This window comes from Meles meles, chromosome 2 (assembly GCF_922984935.1).
Source record: "Meles meles chromosome 2, mMelMel3.1 paternal haplotype, whole genome shotgun sequence".
In the NCBI taxonomy this organism is placed as follows: Eukaryota; Metazoa; Chordata; class Mammalia; order Carnivora; family Mustelidae; genus Meles; species Meles meles.
The window spans coordinates 83,999,068-84,021,108 of NC_060067.1; the positions used below are offsets into that span (position 1 = coordinate 83,999,068).

The 22,041-nt window shown below is 37.2% G+C and overlaps 1 protein-coding gene and 1 pseudogene across 1 annotated transcript; one reads left to right on the forward strand and one right to left on the reverse strand.

The window, feature by feature from the left end:
- The first annotated feature begins 238 nt into the window (after positions 1-238).
- On the forward strand, positions 239-20,176 carry PGRMC2 (progesterone receptor membrane component 2). Its single transcript, XM_045997493.1, has 3 exons — positions 239-677; positions 16,698-16,853; positions 17,973-20,176. Exons 1-3 carry the CDS (start codon positions 260-262, stop codon positions 18,068-18,070), a joined length of 672 nt encoding a protein of 223 aa, XP_045853449.1. The 5' UTR covers positions 239-259; the 3' UTR covers positions 18,071-20,176.
- LOC123937017 lies at positions 8,819-9,885 on the reverse strand (annotated as a pseudogene).
- Positions 20,177-22,041: the final 1,865 nt, after the last annotated feature.

Genomic DNA, 22,041 nt, shown 5'->3' on the forward strand with positions numbered 1-22,041 from the left:
AAGCCAAGGCGACGAGCGAAAGCAGGGAAGTGTGGGGCGAGGTGGGCGGGGCGTTGCACGCGAGCGCGGCCTGCTAAAGAAGGGAGGAGGAGGGAGAGATCCAAGACAACGTTACCCCGTCGACACCCAATGGAGAGCAGGATTGACCCCGCCCCCTCTCCTCATGTTATTGGCTGGGAGGCCCCAGATGGGCGGGGTTGGTCGTGGGGTTGGGGAGGGCAGGGGGCGGGGAGGAGGAGGAAGGCGCTGGCGGGCAGTGATGGCGGCGGGTGATGGGGACGTGAAGCTAGGCACCCTGGGGAGTGGCAGTGAGAGCAGCAGCGACGGCAGCAGCGAGAGCCCCAGCGGCGCGGGAGCGGCAGCAGAAGGGGGCGACTGGGCGGCGGCAGCGTTGGCGCTTTTGACGGGGGGCGGGGAGATGCTGCTGAACGTGGCGCTGGTGGCGCTGGTGCTGCTGGGGGCCTACCGGCTGTGGGTGCGCTGGGGGCGGCGGGGTCTGGGCGCCGGGGCCGGAACGGGCGAGGAGAGTCCCGCTGCCTCTCTGCCTCGCATGAAGAAGCGGGACTTCAGCTTGGAGCAGCTGCGCCAGTACGACGGGTCCCGCACCCCGCGCATCCTGCTCGCGGTCAATGGGAAAGTCTTCGACGTGACCAAAGGCAGCAAGTTCTACGGCCCGGGTGAGGAGTTGGAAGGGGAGGGGGAGGACCTCCTGCAGCTCAGGTGCGACCCCCTTATGATTGGGAGGCCCCTGGGCACTGGGTTAGTTTGCCAAGCCTTCTCGACGTCTGGACCCCTACGCCTTGGCTGCTGCACCTGGGACGGCCCGCCCCACACACACCCCCATCCGCGGGCACCTCCAGCTTTAACCCCCTGAAGTCCGGGTTTCAGTGTCGCCCCAGGAACCAGCTCTCAGCTTTCATCTTTCTCCCATCCCGTTCTTCCACGAAGCTTTTTCTTGCGCTGAATTTTTCAAGATCGTTTCAGTTGTCGCCCATCGCGCTGGCCCACAACCTTCCTTCCCTGAGCTTTCTGATTCCTGGGATGGGTGGGAGCAAGGAGGACGGGAGATTTCTAAAGTAGGGACCCAAAGCTGTAGGCCAGGTAATTCACAGCTTTCCTTTATTTACTCTGTTTTACCACTGATCTCACTTTTCTCCCCACTATTCCCCACAAGGCCACGTTTAGGTACACGTAGTTCCAAGTCCCCACCGTTTAGCTTGTGAAGTCTGGACATATAAGCAACACCTCAGACTTTTTTTAAACCAGTTTTAGTGTGGAGATGCTTTCCAAGATTAACAATGTATGTAGGATGAGGACAGACCAGAATGTAGATCTTAAAGACTGGCAAGGATAGTCTCCCTGAGTTTTGGGGGTGGAGCTTAACTACCGAGCAGGCGGGCCTGTCTGGTTTCTTTTTCTTTTTTCTTTCTTTCTTTCTTTTCTTTTTTTTTTTTTTTTAATTCTTTCTGATAGTGGGAAGGCAAGTATTCAAATACACGTTGATAATGACTTACTGTGTTTTCACTGAGCAGAAAAAATTTAAAAGAGCTCTAAATCCACACCCCAGTACACCAGTTCTGCAAGTTAAAGATTTTTAGAACTTTACTTTCAGAGAACCGTGTGTGTAGGATAGTTGGGTTAGAAACCCTTTTTCTACAATGTAGTTATAGCATACATTTCAGATTATGCTAATAAACTTGAGTTCAGACTTATGGAATCTGCTAGTATACAATAAAATTGAGCAACATTGTATACATCTTGGTTATGTACTAATTAATTCTAAGCTTTAAAAAAGTTAACTACAATAAAAAATAAATAATAAAATTAGGGACTTAGAGTGACCTGGTGTTCAAAAGAGTACATCCAAGCCTTAAAGTCAAGGGGGTTGGTAAGTCTAGAAAATAATTTGGTTTTCTCCTTGATTTAATCTGTTAGTACATGAGATTTACTGGCACTTGCAAATATGTACTTCTGATTTCAGTGCTTGGTGGCTAGAGTATGTTTTAGAAGTGCTTTGGTTTGCTGTTAAGTGGTATAGAGATAAGAAATTGGAGATTTTATGTGTTGAACTGTTTAATTTCTTAGTTGCTTGTATTTTTGTGTGTAGATCTACATTTTAACCAGCTCTTAGAGCTCTGGTTGTATAAATATGGAAAGCAGATGTCTACCTACTTAACTCTGCTGAAATGGTTAATACTTTTTTTTGTTTGTTTGTTTACTTTAAAGTATATGGGACAAGAGAATAGGGAATAGGCCCAAAGAATAGTAATTAAATGGACAGACCAAATTAAATAATTTTTTTAAGTCAAGAATTTACACAGTATTTTGTACCTGTAGTTTTTTCTTCATGGATATTCAAATGTATGTGAAGAGATTAGAAATTGTGTACAGGTTTAGATTTTCAATATAGCATTTACCCAACTAAAAGATCTGCTTTTGTAACCCCTATTCAAAAGGACAATGAAACAAAGTATTAGTGCAAAGAAGCATATTAGTCCTCGCACATTATGCCTTGCCACTATCTGAAAATAGCTAGGAAAGGCTGTCATAGACACAGTTTAGCAGCCTCCAGTGGCAAATGTTCTGCAACAGAAATTAAAAATTAAGATGAGAGTCATAGATGTGATGTAAATAGCCTTTGTGTGGTTTGAGCATTGAGGGGGGCTCCTCAGATAACAAGGGAGAAGTCAGTTTTAGGTTGGCTTCCACTAGTTCCCAGGTCTTAAAGAACAACCTGGGGGTAATTATTTATTCTCTAAGTATTTATTGATCAACCTAGTATAGCTGTTTGGAATGTTATATTATGGAAAGGAACTTGAAAGTGGCCAGATCATCTATGGGCTTGGAATATGTTGATATTTCACATTAATAGAAGATCTAACACTTTTTCCAAAAGTCTTGAAGCCAAATTTCTGACTATGAAACAAATCTAAGTTCAGTTTGGGTTTTAATTTTTATTTTCATCCTCAAGTCACTTGAGCACTTATTTTATTTTTATTTATTTATTTGACAGAGATCACAAGTGGGCAGAGAGGCAGGCAGAGAGAGAGAGAAAGGGAAGCAGGCTCCCTGCTGAGCAGAGAGCCCGATGTGGGACTCGATCCCAGGACCCTGAGCTCATGACCCAAGCCAAAGGCAGAGGCTTAACCCACTGAGCCACCCAGGCACCCCTGGTTGGGTACTTTGTAACAGAATAATTCAGAAGCAATGATCTGAGCCTTAGTAGCTTGAAATAATGAGGTTAAGAAGTCAGAAAACCTTATTTCTATGACTATCCAATATCTACTCCCATTTCACAGTATTGGTCTTAGAGTTAAAAATTGTTTTGTGAGGGCTTTTTTCCTATGTCAAAAATAAGGTTTTTTTTTTTCTTTTTTTTAAATACTGTTTTCTTAGTAATTTTTAAGGTTCAGGTTCTTAAAAAATTAAATACTGACAATTTAGTGGAGTAAACACATGTTGGCAAACAGTTGGCATTAACTACATTTGTCATCATTAAATTTAGTAACACTTTAGGCACTTGGCCAGCATGTGAGGAAAGTGGTCATATAAGAAATAATGAATATGGGAGGAGAAAGGAATAAGGTTTGTTAAGCACCTACTACATTAGATCCATTAGTCATCTCCACAATGCCTCAGGGAGATTAGTAAGTATTCCTGCCCTCAGATGGGAGTCTGAGTTATAGGTTTTTTGGGTAAATTGGCTTGGGTCATACATGCCATACAGACATGGCATTCAAATCCAGATATATTTAACCACAAACCCTGTCTGTACTTCAGGTAAACTATGTTCTGGGATAAACTTCTGGAGAATCTTAACTGTTGTTTTTATACCCTCTCCTGGTTCCCATAAGGTTTTAAAGCCTCAGACATGCTTGCATAGTTCTATGTTGCTCTGTCCAATATGGTAGCCACAAATCACATGTGGCTTTTTAATTTTAAATTAATTAAAATTAAATACAATTAAAATTGACTCCCTCCATCACACTAGCCACATTTCCACTACTCAGTAGCTACATGGCTACCATTTAGTGCACTTTAGAGAGTATTTCCATCTTCCCAAAGAGTTCTGCTCAACAGCATTTATTCTAGAGGTCAAAGTAGAAGAATGAGGAAACTCCATTTATTGAGCTTATTATCTCATTTCATTTTCAAACAGCCGTAAGAGATAAGTAATGTTTCCATTTTACAGATGTGGAAACAAATTCAGGGAGGTTTTGCTCAAAATCACATACTCAGTGGCAAAACTAAAAATCAAATAGTCTGTCTTCACAGGCCATCCCTTCCCATTGTATCTCTACAAAATATAATTTCATATGGTTCTAGAGTCATAGAGTAGGAAGACTGGAACAGATAGTATAATTTTAAGTAACTTGTTTTAATATTAGTACAATGAAATTGTACCAAAATAGCGTTAGTGTTTTGTTTTGTTTTGTTTTTTAAGATTTTATTTGTTTGACAGGGAGTCAGCAAGAGGAGGAACACAAATGGGGAGTGGGAGAGGGAGAAGCAGGCTCCCCGCTGAGCAGGGAGCCCCAATGTGGGAACATGACCTGAGCCGAGGGTAGACACTTAACAACTGAGCCACCTAGGTGCCCCCAAAATAGTGTTTTTATTTATTCTAATAGTTTATCCTGCATTTCTGAAATTTAAATATATTGCTTCCCCCTTACTCTAGGTAGCATACTGTTTGATACAGACCAAAGCGGTATTTTCTCCAGCTTACCTTTTGAATTCTACTGGAAAAGAAAAAGTCATATATAAAAGAGGTACCCCATGAGATATAAAAGTGGTAATCTTTAGGAGAATGGGGAAAAGGAGCACATGTGCTTTTCAAGTGTTTTTCCTCCCCTTTTTTTGAACTTTATCTTCAATATACTAACTTTCATTTATGGTTTGCAAAATTGCAGTTGATGCAAGAGTTGCAACAGATAGACTAGGCCTAACCTGACCTCTTCCTTCATGGATGTACTATTGACACTACTCAGCATCCCAGCTACTTGCTTTGAGGCCAGCTGGGTCTGTGTGGGCTAATGGCCATACATACCCATTAACTTTCAGTAAAATAAAAGGATCAGCTAAGTTTTCTGATGAGTTTTGATACTCTGCTCAAATTTATACTAGTTATTTCTATAATATCTACTCTGAGTTCAGCATCATTCCATTGTTTTTAATCTTTAAGGGAATTGTATTTGTATTAAATGCTAATGCTAAGTATTAAAGGATAGCTGAAAGCATATCTGAAACCAGAATATGTTATTCATGCTGGAAGAAAGATTTAGTAACATCTGAAGTTAGCTATTCAAATTCTTTAAATAATTCTTTGAATAATCTGTGACCCAGATGTCTCAGTGTGTACCCATGACAGACATCACTAAATAACTGCTATATCCTTAGAACCTGCATTCTGTCTCAAGATCACTAACATGGGACTTCATCTCCATTTTAAATACAGAGAAGGAATCCCATGGATTTCATTACATGGTTGCTTAAATAAAATGACTTAACTGAGTTTTCAAAACAGATGGGGTCCTACCTGTATAGCGTTTATAGTATATTTGGGAAAACAGACAATAAACAAGCATTCAGTATGTAATTATAATTTGTAATTAAATATCCTATGAAAGAAATGAATAGGATCTATAATAGAGGGTAACAAAGAACTTTAGATGGTCAAGAAAGGTGCTTTCCATTTATATTAGTTTATCAAGAAAAAGGGGTTGATATTTAAGCAAAAACCTAAAGGAGTCACCCATACAAAGATTGGGTGTGAGAATGTTCTGATGCCATCTAACACTCGATCTAGACCTGATCATATTGTGTTAATCAGCAGAGAAAGAAACATCCTTAATTTTACTAATTTTGAGATTTGACTTCAGTCTTCGTTTGATTAGTATTACTTCAGTGATTCTTTTTCCACCCTGTTTTCCACTGATCTGTGGTTTATTATTCCTTTATAATATAGCTAGATTTTCTTTTCATTGAATCTAGTATCAACACTTTAAGATTTTATTTATTTTTTTGAGAGAGAGCACGAAGTGGGGGTGCGGTGGGGCAGAGGGAGAGAGAGAAGCAGACTCTCTGTGGATCAGGGAGCTGGACTCGGACTCCAGGCTCCATCCCAGGGCCCTGGGATCATGACCCAAGTGGAAGGTGAAGGCATACACTTACCCGACTGAGCCACCCAGGTGTCCCTCAACACTGTTGTTTAACAGCTTAATCGGTTTATGTTTTATTGTTACTTACACATTTAGATATATTTCTACCTTCTTATTTAGTAATTTATCTTTTGTCATACTTCGCTTTTTTCTCCCTTTTTTCCTTCGCAGATTAATTTTTTTTAGTTCTTCCACTTTTTAATCCCTACTTATTTGGATATATCTGTCAACATTCTTTTAATGATATCCTTAAAGGGTTTGCTATAGAAGACACTATTCTTCTAAAGAATATAGGAATGTTAGCCAAACATATCTTTGTGAATTAGAAAAACTCTCTTTAAAAAATACTTTACTGTGATTTAAGAGATATTTCTTTTTTTTTTTAATATTTTATTTATTTATTTGACAGAGAGAGAGGTCACAAGTAGGCAGAGAGGCAGGCAGAGAGAGAGGGAGAAACAGGCTCCTCACTGAGCAGAGAGCCTGATGTGGGGCTCGATCCCAGGACCCTGAGATCATGACCTGAGCTGAAGGCAGAGGCTTAAACCACTGAGCCACCCAGGCGCCCCAAGAGAATATTTCTTAATAAATACAGAAAACTACCGTGTGTACAAATGTGGATGGTGTCCCTTGGGGTTGTGTAGTATACAGCCATATGTTGTGGCACTGGTTTAGAAAGCTTTTACTCTAATCCTTCCCTCACCCATTATCTATGGTATTACTCTTAGACTTGTGTTCTACTCTATTTTTTCAAACTCCTCCCCCAAATTGATTTAAGTATTACTTTTTTTTATTGTTAGCCCTCATTTAAATTTACCAACATAGTTGCCATTTTCTTTATTCATAGTCACTTCTTGCATCTCATTCCTTTGTTCAGGGTTCAGCTCATTTTAGTGAGGTGTGTTCTGTAGTTTTCTTATTGACACACAAAAAAATTCTGTCTCCATATGCCCTCATGCAGGAATAATAATATAGGTTTCGGATATAAAATTATAGACTGATTGTTTTATCTCAGATCTTCAATAGTAGTATGCCACTGTCTTCTACTTCTCTTCAATTCTGCTTTTGGTTTATTTTCATTCATTTGATTAATCTGTTTTTTCCCTTTGTCTTTGGAATTTTACTCTTACTAGGATTTGCCAAGGTGGGGATTTGATTTTTTTTTTTTTTTTAACTACAATTTGAGAATGTGTGTCATCCATTTATTTTAAAAAATTTGAACCCATTACCTCTTCAATTATTGCCTCCCCCGTTGTCTTCTAATAGATACAGAATAGCTTTTCATTCTATCCTTCATGTTTCTTAATCTTTCCTTAAGGTTCTGTCTCTTAATTACTTCAAAATTTTAAGCAAACATTCTATAGTTCTTTAATCTGCTTGTATTATTCTGGGGATGCCAGTTCTCATCTGTTATATGTGCTCACTCCATGGTGGTTTGTTTCTTCATCTAGTTTATAATTTTTACTACAAAAACTTAAACGTTCAGCAATTATAGTCTTTTTATTTCTTGGGGATTTTTTTTCTATACGCTTCCTTAAGTCATAGGTTGTAGAAGTCTTCCTGTAGAGTAGTTTAGATATTTTTCTAAATAGGGCCTTAGGAAGTTTTTTAAAAACTATATTTTTATTCGGTTATACATATTCAAAATAGAATATTTTAAAGCATGTACTGTAAAAAACAACCCAGTTACCACGTTCCCCTTCCTAGAAGTGAGGAACCAATCTGAATATTGTTCCAGAGCTATCATCTGTAAGTATAAGCATGTGGATATGCACTCCTATGTACTCCCTACACACACACACACACACACACACATTGTTGCATATTGTACAAACCTTTTATATCTGGAGAGCCTTTCATTTCAGCATAAAAAGAGTCATCTTATTCTTTTAAGTATATGCATATTCTGTTACATGAATATATCATAATTTAATTATTAATAAACATTTAAGTTGTTTCCAGTCTCTTACTAATAAATAGTGTTGCTATAAATATGCATGTACATGTCCTTTTATACACATGAGTGAACTTACAAATTCCTAGAAGTAAAAACACTGAGTCTTAGGGGATGGGACATTTTTTAATTTGGGTACTTATTTTGAATTGCATTCCAGAGAAATTGGAGCAATTCATACTTCATGAAAATGCCTATTTCTCACCCTTTTGCCAAACGTATGATATTAAACTTCTTGGTCTTTGTCAATCTGAGAATTTAAAATGGTATCTCAATATTTTTTAAAGATTTTATTTATTTATTTGACAGACAGAGATCACAAGTAGGCAGAGAGGCAGGCAGAGAGAGAGAGGAGGAAGCAGGCTCCCTGCTGAGCAGAGAGCCCATTGTGGGGCTCCATCCCAGAACCCCGGCATCATAACTTGAGCTGAAGGCAGAGGCTTTAACCCACTGAGCCACCCAGGCGCCCCCTCAATATTTTTTAATTTACATTTCTCTTTTTCAGTTTGGTTGGACACTTTCAGAATTTTGAGTCATTTATGTTACCTACAGATTATCTGTTCATACATTCTTTGCCACAGTTTTTCTTTTTTTTTTCTTTTTTTTTTTTTTTTAAGATTTTATTTATTTATTTGACAGAGAGAGATCACAAGTAGACAGAGAGGCAGGCAGAGAGAGAGAGAGGGAAGCAGGCTCGCTGCTGAGCAGGGAGCCCGATGCGGGACTCGATCCCAGGATCCTGAGATCATGACCTGAGCCGAAGGCAGCGGCTTAACCCACTGAGCCACCCAGGCGCCCCTGCCACAGTTTTTCAATTATGGTATTGGTCTTAGAGGTTTTAGGTGTTCTTTAAAAAGTGAATCAACCTTAGCTGCAAACATTTCTTCCTAGTTTGTCTTTTTACTTTATTTATGGTGTTTTTGTAAACTATATGGAGATTTGGGGTTTTATGTATTCAAATTTATCTTCTTTTTATGGGTGCTGAGTTTTCTATCACAAGTAACTTAAAGGTTTTTTGAACTAAAACGATTATTTTTAAAAATAGTTTTTTAAAATACTTTTATGATTTGGGTTTTTTAGTTCCATTTGGAATTTATTTTAAGATGTGAAATAAGGATTTTTACAGGAAATTACTTAGTTACCCCAACACTATTTATAGAATAATTTTTTCCCCAACACTTGCAGTATTACCTTTATTGTTTTTTAAATTCCAATAGATATTTAAGTTCGTGCTATTTCTTTTTTTCTCCCACATTAGCATTCTTGGTTTATTAATCATCTCATGAAAAATCTGCACAGTCACCAGAGATAAACCCACTGCAGCATCTTTACTCTTTCTGTTGTCCAACCTTTATCTCACTTTTTGTCAGCACCAACATTGACTTTTGCAGTCCCTTGACTTTCTTCATTCTGTTCTTGTGTTCCATTTGCTGTTTTCTTGATGTCTTTTTCTTCTCAGACAGGCCATGTCTTGCGAGTCTGTTTGGGTTCATTTTTCTTTGCATAATCCAAGGAATCATAAATCATCCCAAAGCCAGTTGTCCTCCCACCATCAAAATGGGTTCTGAATCCAAATACAAATATGACATCTGGTCTTGTACATTTTGGCTAGTTTTTCCTGAATTTCTGTCTTAGCTACTGTTGTCTTTGCCGAGTGAAGGACATCAATGTCCATCTGTTTCTGCTGAAACAGTCGGTTGGTCATGAACTTCCTGGTCAGATAGTTATTGTGTCGTTCATGATGGTGGCCAAGCTTCAAGCATCTGGGGAGGAAAGGAGCAAGTCCATGCTATTTCTTCACCTCAGAATCCTCATTCTCTAGGGGCTGTGTAAACTCAGTCCCCACTCTCACACTGCTGCAGGCCTGGGATTTTAACTTTTCAGTCTTCCTGGTCCCCACCTGAACTGTAAGCCCTGGGGCCAAGGCTGCTGAGATGAACCCACACAGTACTGCTGACAGCTTTCTAGTTTGAATTTCAGAAACAAGATTGAGTTGGGGGAAGTATTTATATACTTTATATTTGCCCATTTTATACCAGTGCCTCTCAGATTTGCCCAATGTTAAATGTTGGTTGAAGCTTCTAGAACCCAGGTATCTTGGCTCCTTGAGGAGTGTTCTTTCATTTTGACCACACTACCTTCTCTCTAAAAGTCTTTGGACTTCCTAAATTTAAATATAAAAAAATAATGTTTATTACTTGGATTTCTTTTAATCACTTTTACATTACTGCTTCATTTATTCCAAGGCCCTTGTGATCTTATTTGGAATAAATTACTCAATACCAAGTATAATTATGTTTTTTTAAAAAGTTGTTTTAATAATCACAAAAGACTTGTCAAAATAGGCCAGAAAACCAGGCTGTTTATAAACTTCAATGGATTATAGTTTGTTCCTCAAAGCTATGGTTTTTATACCGTGGAAATAATTGAAATATTCATTCTGGAATTTTCTCCTCATCATAAGTACTAATGGAGGTACACAGTCATTCTAATAATCACAAAATTATCTGTTAACATATTTTAGATATTTTATTTCCTCCTGGAATTTTCTGTTCATTAAATTACTCTTTAAAATATTTTCTTACAGGGGCGCCTGGGTGGCTCAGTGGGTTAATAAGCCTCTGCCTTCAGCTCAGGTCATGATATCAGGGTCCTAGGATGGAGTCCCACATCGGCGTCTCTGATCAGCGGGGAGCCTGCTTCCCCCTCTCTCTCTGCCTGCCTCTCTGCCTCCTTGTGATCTCTCTCTCTGTCAAATAAATAAATACATAATCTAAAACATTTTCTTACAGTGACCATATGTTTTTGCCTTTTCAAAAAATAACATTACCACATTCTGCTGATTATATTAAAGTAAGCAGTTTCATGATTCACTAACTAGTAGATTTATTGAATTTTGAACTTTAAAAATCTGTGTGGCAGGTTGTGTTAACTCTTAAAGAGTCTTAAATCTGAATTCTAGTATAATGTCATTTTGATATATTTAGCATTATTTTTGAAAGATTATTTTGGGGCGCCTGGGTGGCTCAGTCGGTTAAAACATCTGCCTTCTGCCTAGGTCATGATCCCAGGGGCATGGGATTAAGCCACCGTGGACTCCCTGCTCAGTGAGAAGTCTGCCTCTCCTTGTCCCTCTGCCCTCCTTCCTACCACCCCCAACTCCTGCTCTCTTTCAAATAAATAAACAAAATCTTTTTGAAAAAAAGAAGACTTATTATTATTAAAATGATGCCTTAGAACATTTGTTACATAAGGTATATTTAAGAGAAACTGCTTTGGTTGAATAATTGTTCATTTTTTGTAGCAAGAATTTTCTTGAAATTATAAGTCCACCTTGATATCAGCAAATATAGTCAAAATTATAGCTTATATAAGTATGCTGGCTTTTTTTTTTTTTTTGGTAAATTACAGCAAAAGACTTAATTTGCTTTCCTTGGATAGTTCTCTGTTATTTTAGTATTATAGATAGCCAAGTATGGTTATCAAAAATTAGAATCTGTAACATTAATGTTTGTTGGTAAGGAGTGTGGAATGGGGAGGTATTACTGGCTTCTCAGATAACACTTCTGGTTGAATCACGAATGCAGAGAAATGTACTTTATGTAGACCTCAGATCCTTCTTTCTCTGAGCACATCCGTCCAGTTCCAATTCTAGCTGTTAATGTTGTGTTCTTTATGATCTTACAGGAAAAAATAAAACTGTTCAAAAAGATCTTTTCAGAAGTTAAATGCTTCCTGAGGGGACTCTTAATGTGGAGAAGACACCTTATATATAGTTTAGAGGGTGCGGCAATGTGCTAATCACTGAATCATTATTTTCTATTCAAGAATTAATAAAGCATCATTTTTCCTAGAAATGGGGTTGGATTATTACCTGTTGACTCAAGTTCACACTTACTAAATCAGCCATCTAAAACCAAAAAAGAACCTGTTTGGCGTTTTGTTTTTACATTTATTCAGTGTTGAGGTGTCCTTAGAGAAATTGGCAGAGAATTTTATTAGAGAATCCATTGGTACATAATTAATATACTCAAAGATGGAAGATTTTCTGGTCTCTGTTTTCTATAATGATCTTCTTTTCTTCTCTCCTTTTTACCATTTAGATGTGTTTAGTGGTTTATTCTCTGAAGTACCCTGAAGTAGATTGACTTTTGCAGGCTAGGGAGGTAAATATAATAAAATGATAAGAAAAGCTGTCGATGTATACAGCTTTTTTGTTAATCCTCTTTCATTTTGATTTAACAGGTATTCGAAAGTATCTGTTCCCTTGAGATTTTGCAATTAATGAAATCCTCCAATTTTCAGGGTTGTCATTCCATCTTTGGGTTTGTGGATCCTGTGTGCTTCTCAAGTGTATTATGTTTGGGGTAGAAAAGTGGAGATCGTACTTCTGAAGTCTATTGGTAATTTTAGGCAAGTCACTGAATGTCCCTGCTCCTGTTCATCTGCCAGGTGAGGGGGGCAAAAATTGTTCCTTCCACTTTGCAAGACTGTGAGAGAGGAAAGTCACATTGCTAGAAAATTCTTTAAAAAGTTGAAAACCATCATTTTACATGTGTAAAGGTTTTTACAACCCTGATCAATTTTATTTTTTATTTCGTGTGTATGACTTGTCGCTGTTTTGTCAGCGTTACTTTGTTTTGAAAAAAAAAAATCACACTAGTTCTATCTGTCTCTCTTATCTATCTATGGCCTCCATCTGGGGAAAAATAGCTATTGGCATAAAGCATGTGGAGTTATGCAGAAGAAAAAAAAAGCACACAACTACTTTTCTTTTCCCTAGGGACTGTTTGTTCTTGCTTAATTTTCAAAGTTAATATTTCTCTAAAATAATTCCAATTTAAGGAACAATATTGAATTTCTTTCTCTTAAATGCTAAATACCCAGGGCGCCTGGGTGGCTCAGTGGGTTAGGCCTCTGCTTTCCGCTCAGGTCATGATCTTAGGGCCCTGGGATCGAGCCCCACATCAAGCTTTCTGCTCAGCAGGGAGCCTGCTTCCTCCTCTCTCTCTCTGCCTGCTTGTGATGTCTCTCTGTGTCAAATAAATAAATAAAATCTTTTTATAAAAATGCTAAATACCCTCTGCAAGGTCAGGTGTATACTGATAGGAAAGTGATTAAATTGTAGGTATGTATATTCGCTCAGTAAGAATGTGTATAACCATTAAATAGTACTTGTGAATGTCACCTATTATTAAGTAGCAATATGGAAAATACTTAAGAATAGAAAAAGCAGGATAAAAAAGTACTTTACTGGGAAGAATTAGCTTTATTTTCGTGTTAATGCATCAGTACCTAATAATGCTACTTTTTTGGGGGGAGGGCAGAGAGAGACAGCGGGAGAGGAAACACAAGCAGGGGAAGCAGGAGAGGGAGAAGCCGGCTTCCCACTGAGTAGGGAGACCAATGTAGGCCTCGATTCCAGGACCCTGGGACCATGACCCAAGCCAAAGGCAGACACTCAACCACTGAGCCACCCGGCACCCCAGTAACGCTGCTTTTTAAATTTATCAGAAATGCCACTCAGGTTCCATGCCATAAACTTCGCAGAGAATGGCTTTCTTACACTTCATGAACTTCATGGTGCAGTGTTTCTGTAACTCAGATTAATGTTGATAAATGTTTAGATTATTGTCTATTTAAGTAGATTTTGAATTCTCATAAATGTACAGATACTTTACACATACCTTAAACAGATTCTGACACATAATCTTCAATTTCCTAAATGTTTTCAAATACAAATATGGGTATAATCATTACACTGCTCATTTTAATAAATAAGGAATTTTCTTGTTTACTTCTTAGAAGTAACTGTTAACTGGACAATAAGCTCTCTTACTGACCACTCCATTGCTCATAATAGTATTTCTGGTTTTTAAATTATTTTCTCTAAATTACCTTTGTCATATACAGAAAACTGTAGCCTCAGGGAGAAAAAATGGGGTTTTGTTTTGTTTTGTTTTGTTTGTAAAATTAGGTATTTTGGAAATCTTTTCTTTTTTTAAGTATTTATTTATTTATTTAAGTAATCTCTTCACCCGACATGGGGATTGAACTCATGACCCTGAGATCAAGAGTTGCATGCTCTTCCAACTGAGCCAACCAGACACACTTAATTTTTTTTTAAGATTTTATTTATTTATTTGACAGAGATCTTAAGTAGGCAGAAAGACAGGCAGAGAGAGAGGAGGAAGCAGGCTCCCTGCTGAGCAGAGAGCCCGATGTGGGGCTCCATCCCAGGACCCTGGGTTCATGACCTGAGACAAAGGCAGAGGCTTTAATCCACTGAGCCACCCAGGTGCCCCAACACCACTTAATTTTTAAACCTACATTTTAAATAGAAGAACTTACATGATCTGCTGTGTGGCCTAATATGAAGGCAGAAGTAACTCTTAAAAGATTTATTACAAAAATAATTTTTTAACAAGTACACAACCAAAATCAGAAACAGACCCATAAATACTGAGAACACACTGATAGTTGCCAGGGGGAAGGTGATTGAGGGAAGGGCAGTGGGAGATAACAGGCTTCCATTCACGGAATGAATTAATCATAGGGATGAAAGGGACAGCATAGGGAATATAGTCAATGGTATTATAACAGTATTGTATGGTGACAATGGTAGTAGCTACACTTACAGTAAGCAAAGCATACTGTTTAGAGTTGTCATATCACTATATTATACACCTAAAACTAACATAACATTGTGTGTCAACCATACTCAGTTAATAATAATAAAGAAAAGTAGTAATAATAATAATAATTTTCTAAATAGCTGGACCTTACCAATTATATGAAGTAAATTTTTTTCTTTTCATTCCCCAGAAAAGGCTGCCACTGTTAAGTGTTTGGTTTGTATTCTTCCTGGTGTTTTTCACACATATATAAACACATGTGTGTGTATTTTTTTATTTCAAAGCAAATTGTATTCTATATATACATACTCTTCTGAATTGCTCTTTTCAGTTACTCTATTATGGACTTGTGTCTGTGTGTACAGATACTTCATTGTGTATAGAGATACTTCATTCTTGTTGATAGTTATGTATGTTATTCCAGTAAATTAATGTACTATAATTTAACCAGTTTCTTGATAGGGAAAAGTAGGTTTTTTCAGTTTTGTTTTTTTATGTGTTTTAAAGAACTAAAGTGTCTTTTTTATCAGGTATTTGGGTGGAGATTTTGCTCACCATAAGTGAATATGCTCAAAGTAAAGGATGAAGATCGAGAGTTACTACTTATTTGAATTGCAGCTAATATTTTGGAAGAAATTTACTGTTTCTTTTTTTTTTTTTTTTTTTTTTTTTAAGGGAGAGTGGGAGGACAAACGGGGAAGAGCATCAGAGAAAGGGAGAAGCAGACTCTCTGCTGAGCAGGCGCCTGATGTAGGGCTCCATCCCAGGACCCTGAGATCATGACATGAGCCGAAAGCAGATACTTAACCAACTGAGCCGCCTAGGCACCCCAAAATTTACTCTTTTTCTACTTTATGCCAGGCACGTGCTAGGCATTGAGCACTGACGTAAGACAACCGCTGCTCTCAAGCACAAACTTTAGGAATTGCTCATTTCTGTCAGCATAAAAATTATGCCATTCATCCCTAGAGAGGGTGGTTACTAATTCTTGGACAAAATCCTAATCGTTTTGTGTCAGTCAAAACTGTTGGCACGCCGTGGGTGGCTCAGTTGGTATCCAATTCTTGATTTCTACTCAGGTCATGATCTCAGTGTCATGAACTAGGACTCCATGCTGGGTTTGGAACATGCTTAGGATTCTCTGGCTCTCCCCCCGTCCCTTCCCACACCACTCCTCACACTCTACCCCCCCCCCAATAAAAATAATAAAAACTTAAGGAAAAAAAAAAACCTGTTCCTTAATAGGCACATCTCCTATTTCCCAAGAGCTGTGACAAATAAAAACCATTGTTTAATGTCTTTTCATAGTTTAATAGGTAATTGTAAATATATTCTGGTAGTCAAATGATACTTATTTTGAAAATGGGTCATATTTCTGATAAAATCAATCATTCAGCAAAGACCTGTTTAGTATCTGTATGTGCTGTGCGTTGAACTAGTCACTGGGGGTTCAAAGATGATAGTTTCTGCTTTCATACGACCTACTTTGAAATAGAGAAAGAAGAGAATATTTTAGATCCATGGTTGACTTGAGTCTTTAACAAATGCTCATCTAGTAGATGTTCTGTTGATTATTTTTAGATGCCACAATTAATTAACAGCAATCAGTGAAACATTATCTCCCCTCAAACAAACCAGCTTCCAAACCTAACTGCTTAAGTTTCCTCTTCTCCCTAATATGTTAGGCAAGTATACATTATACAAACACAAGTTTTGAGGTATCTGAAATTTAAATTTTTAATTTTCAGTGAAAAACTTTACTTTGTTCTACAGACAGATTTCTAAGAAGTTTCTTCTATTATCCCATTTAGTATCTGTCATGTTTTGAAATTAAGGCTGTGTACCAAGTATGAGTCATTATGAGGTTTCCTTTATTTGACTTTTTCCTTTGAGGCATTAAATAATGTTAAGGTAATGTCAATAATTTTTTTTTCCTCCCCACCCCCTCAGCTGGTCCATATGGAATATTTGCTGGTAGGGATGCCTCCAGAGGACTGGCGACATTTTGCCTAGATAAAGATGCACTTAAAGATGAGTATGATGATCTCTCAGACTTGAATGCTGTACAAATGGAGAGTGTTCGAGAATGGGAAATGCAATTTAAAGGTACCTTCATTTTGTCGGGTTCTTTGAAAAGAAAGTGGTTATTATTTCACATTCCTTAAGAGTCTAAGGATATCTGTTTTCATTGCCATCATTATTTGATGATAAAAAACTAAATATGAAAATGATTGTTACATATTATTATTTAAAAATCCATATTTAAAAGTTGATTTGTTACAAACTATAACAAAAACTGTGATACCTTTAGTCTTATAAGACTTTTTAATTAAGATATAATATTTTTAAATAATAAGCTTCTATTTAAAACTGAATTTTATTTTGGATATTGATACTGTAATTTATTCCAAAATGATTTTATTGATCTTACAAACCATAACGAAAAAATCTCTTTCCCCTTTATTATGCCCTTGAGGCATCCATTATTACCTCCTACATGACAATCCAGATAGCTATTTACGTGACCTATGCATCCCTTGGAAACACTTCTTCTGGCTTCTTGGCATTTGAACCAGTTCTACTGTAGGAAGCAGTCCTCCTATCTTAGCCTCCTGGTTTGTCGGTTAATTCACTTAACCTAGGTTCAAATTCCCAACCAAGAAATAAGTAAATATGGATCACCTTGGACACCACGGTGTTCTAAATTAATACCTGATAACATAAAACAAGCAATATTAACAGAAATGTAAGAAAAGAGTTCAGGAGAAAGAATAATGCTATGACTGGAGCCACACACTAGCTCTTAAAGAACACAGCTCTTAAAGAATCCCTAGACAGGATAATAAGTAACAAATGACTTTGCTTTTCATTTGGTTTATTTTCCTAGAGAGTACTAGCCTATGTCACATTTTCTCCCTGAGAATACTTTCTGGTTGGATATACTTACCATGATCTCTTAGTGATTCTGATGAAATGTCTTTGGTTAAGAACTGGTATATATGGAGCGCTCTCCTGCAAAGCGTAGTCCCCAGGCTTTGTAAATTCCTTATTCCCATTTTCTTTTGTTCAAGCCTTACATGAATGCAAAGACCAGCCAAGGTGAGCAATAGGAACAACTTAGCCTATTGTATATAATTCTAAAAGAGGCAAACACCTTCCCCGTTGTATGATGGAATAGACCAACAAATTTGGTCACTACTGATTTTCTTTTGATGTATTTTTCAGAAAAATATGATTATGTAGGCAGACTCCTAAAACCAGGGGAAGAACCATCAGAATATACAGATGAAGAAGATACCAAGGATCACAATAAACAGGATTGAACTTTGTAAACAACCAAAGTCAGGGGCCTTCAGAACTGCAATTCTTATTACTCCCTTTCACAGAATGTCCGGCGTCTTTGGGTTTGGTTCACCTGCTGCAAAAAACATTCAACAGATTCTATACAAGCTAAATGAGTCTCACTATGAAGATTTGAATACTAGACATTGTTTATGCTGCCAAACTCATTTGTTGCAGTTGTTCGTAATGTCTGGTGGGGCGTCATCATCCTGAAAAAGACGAAACGGACTTATTTTTAAAGAGCAAGAAAGTTACAAGGTTACTCCTTTCTTCCTTCCTTCTTTCCTTCCTTCTTTCCTTCCTTCTTCCCTCCCTTCCTCCCTCCCTCATTCCCTCCCAGCCTTTTTTTTTTTTTTTAAATCAAAGACAACCAGATATGTATTTGCTACTTAAGTGTACAAATCTCCTCAAAAACAGCAAGGGATTCATGTGCTATGTTCTTGTTTAAGCTTGAGGGAAGAGACTTGGGCAGGAGAGGTTGGGGGTGCACATCAATTTGAGTAGTTTAGGTTACTGAAACATTAAAATGTGAATTCCCAAACTTTTCTTTTTGGGTTTTGTCAGAGAAAAAAACCTTTATTTCTAAGAAATTAGGAGAAGGGATTTCAAGTGGATCTAAGTCAAATCTAATTCCCCAATAGTAATATCATTTGCAACTAGTGTTTATCCCTTCCCTTCTCCTAGATCAAATCAATATTAATTGTGCCTTATTTCACTTACATAGACTTGAATTATTTTAGGGAAAGCCCCTATGTGAATTCAGAAGTCACTACAAGCAGCATTGAGACTGAAGTTGGGATATTCTGTTGACTGCAAAACCTTGATGTCATTCTGTGTATATAGAATGTAAAAGGAAAATTCAGTGTTACTGCCACATATGTTAATATACACAAACTTAATTAGCATTGTAATGGCCAAATGCATTCCCTCATGCTTTTTCTCTTAAAAAAAAAAAAAAAATTGAAAAACAAATCAACTCTGTCCCCCAACAGCTGCCTAATTTTAGGAGTCTGACCCTCACATCTCATTGGTGTGGGTGCATGGGGCCGTAGTATGGATGTTGTATGGGTGTGTCCGAATGTGTGTGAGAGCGCCTTGGAAGGGACTCTGCAGATACTGTAAATATCAGTACCGTTTTAATAAAGCATGTACAATAAACCAAAATAAGCTTGAGTTGGACTTTATATACAAAATGTAAGCCAGTGCATTATGATATGGTAGTCAGGATTGTGCATTTGATTCAAGATAAGGAAAAATCTTGGAAATGAAAAGCAGGCACTGGTTAAACAAGTTGTACACATTGTACCACATTCACTGTAACTTTAGGAAGAAATTCCACTTTGTGGAACATTCTCAAGAGATCTGAGATTATTCAGGTAAGAATTGATAAATAAAAATGTACATATTTTTACTTTATATTTTGATGCCAACTGATTATACTAGAAGTAATAGCACCAGGTGGTAGTTACTGAACACAAAATAATAAAGGATATTCTACTGATAGGTACTGAATCCTTCTATTATTCATTTATAAAAACCCTATGTATGTCAGGTACTTGATTTCATCAGAACTACTTAGGTTCTTGGTTGGGGACAAGTTACACCAAAAATGATAATTTTATTTAACAAGTCACCACTTAAAGAAAAGACTTACTCTTGAGCATAATATATGCAGAAGCCATCAGAGAAAGAGGAAATTTAAACTGCAATAATAAGCTAAAGTATGTAAAATACTACATTCTATTATCTTTGGTCTTCGGATGTTTTGTAGAAAATGATGAACTTCAGCCAAATCTTTGCTGAAGACTGGTTGTAAAGACTGAAGAGTGTTGGTAAATGCTTTGTGTGTTTTTATGTAAAATATTTTCTAAACAAATTTGTTAAAGTACATATCCTCTGTAGTAAACATACAAATATATATATATGAATCATTTGAGCCTAAAGTTCAGAAATAAATCTATACTTGTGAATAGAGAAACCCTAAATATCCATGCAGTAAAAATTATGCAGTCTGTTAAGAAAATTGAGTAATTTTGTGTTTTGGACTTGAAATAAACCATGTTCTACAGACAATTCCTCAATTTTAATTGAGTGTTTCTCATTCTCAGGTAGTTTGCTGGGTAGCTTGGAGTAAGGGGATGGGAGCTATGGTAGTATTTTTGCTGATTTCCCCCTTAGCCTCTACTTCCCTAACTTTCCTGATGATTAGAACCACTTGAAGTGCTTTAAATATAAATCCTTGGTCCCCAGTCCAAACCTACCACACACTGAGCAAAGAATTAGAAAAGAATGGTTTTCAGACTCTATTTGTGAGAAGTGCCATGGTAATTCTTGTGGTCAGGCACATTTGAGAAACCTTTCTAATCTTTTCAAGTTATATTGTCCATCTTTGTCATCCACTTGAAATGGAACTTACTCTTGGGTGATTTTGGTCTAATTTCCTGTATTTGGCTTCATATCATTCCCTAAACTCCTCAGAGTTAGTTTTATCTGGAGATTGCACATAAAAAATTTTAATTTGATTTTTTAAACAATTTCTTTACTTGGATTTTTTTCTTTTGATACCCTCTCAAAGTTGACATGTCTTTCAAATCTATACTATTTGTACTAGTCACTTTCTCTCCATTAAGAAATGGGCCTGTTCAAATACAGATCAAGTTTTTAAAAAGTTGACTGATATGAAGGCTTAATATTTTCCTGATAGTAATCAGTAATTCTACCTGCCTTTTTTTTTGAAATCTGTAGAATCCAACACTATAATTACCTCTATCTATAATCTGGAAAGCTAAAGTTTATATATTGAACTAGGACTGAAAAAAATTGTTTTCTAGAAAACTGACCAATCAGACTCCTTATTTGATTATTCCATTTACTTATATTAGTAACTGGGAATGCAGCAAACTGCTAGAAATGTATGCCATTGGCATGTTTACACGGTGTAAAACCTTACAGTTTTTAATGGATCAGAATAAGCTGGTACTAAATATATATGTATAAGATTTACAAGTTGCTTTGAGCATAATGGAAATGAGTCATCAAATATAGTGATGGTTCTTTTCCTCTGAGTTAGCAGCAAATACTTGGGTCACCCTGGGTGGCTCAGTCAGTTAAGCATCCAACTCGATTTCAGTTACAGGATCGAGAGCCCCATTGGGCTCCGTGGTTGGCGGGGCATTTGTTTCTCTCTCTCTCTCTCCGCCTCCAGATCACCTCCCGCAAGCTCACATGTGTTAGCATGTGCTCTCTCGAATACATATTTTTTTAAAGTACCAAATGCTCAAAGATAAGCTTTTGAGTATGTGTGTCCTACTAAAGTCAGCTCTCAATTTGGTAGATTCTGTTAACAGATTATGACCTATTTGTTCTGGCAAGAAAGTTCAAATAAAGACCATCCAACTTTACTGTTTTTAGGCAAGAATCATCATTCCCAGGCAATATCAGAAAAGGCTATATCTCCTTACCACACTCCTGTGAGTCAGACTTTGAGGAGACCGGAGCTAAATTTCAGCTTCACATTTATTATACTATCACTAGTGACAGAGAGCTTAGTCCATTCAAGAGAGTACTTGACATGCTGTAAACATGCTGGTTCATTCTCAAGATTTTTCTATCACTGTATCTGCATAGGACCCAACTAAATAAACCAAATCATGAAGTTTGGTGTAAGAAGACTGATAAATATTTGTGTATTTATTTTAGAAGCATGATTTTAATGGCTGCATAGTATCATTTCCAAATAGAATTTTCAGTGAAAATGCAAGATATTCCATATACGGTATGGTGCCAACCTGATTAGAGAAAATAACAAAGTTGGGAAGCTAAATCAACAATTTAAAAACTAAACTATGCTTTTCCCTGACTATAAAAGTAATATATGCTCAGTATATAGAAAAGGATTAAGATAACAACCAAGAGTTAACCAAACTTAACCTTTCCTACATCTCTCCAGTCC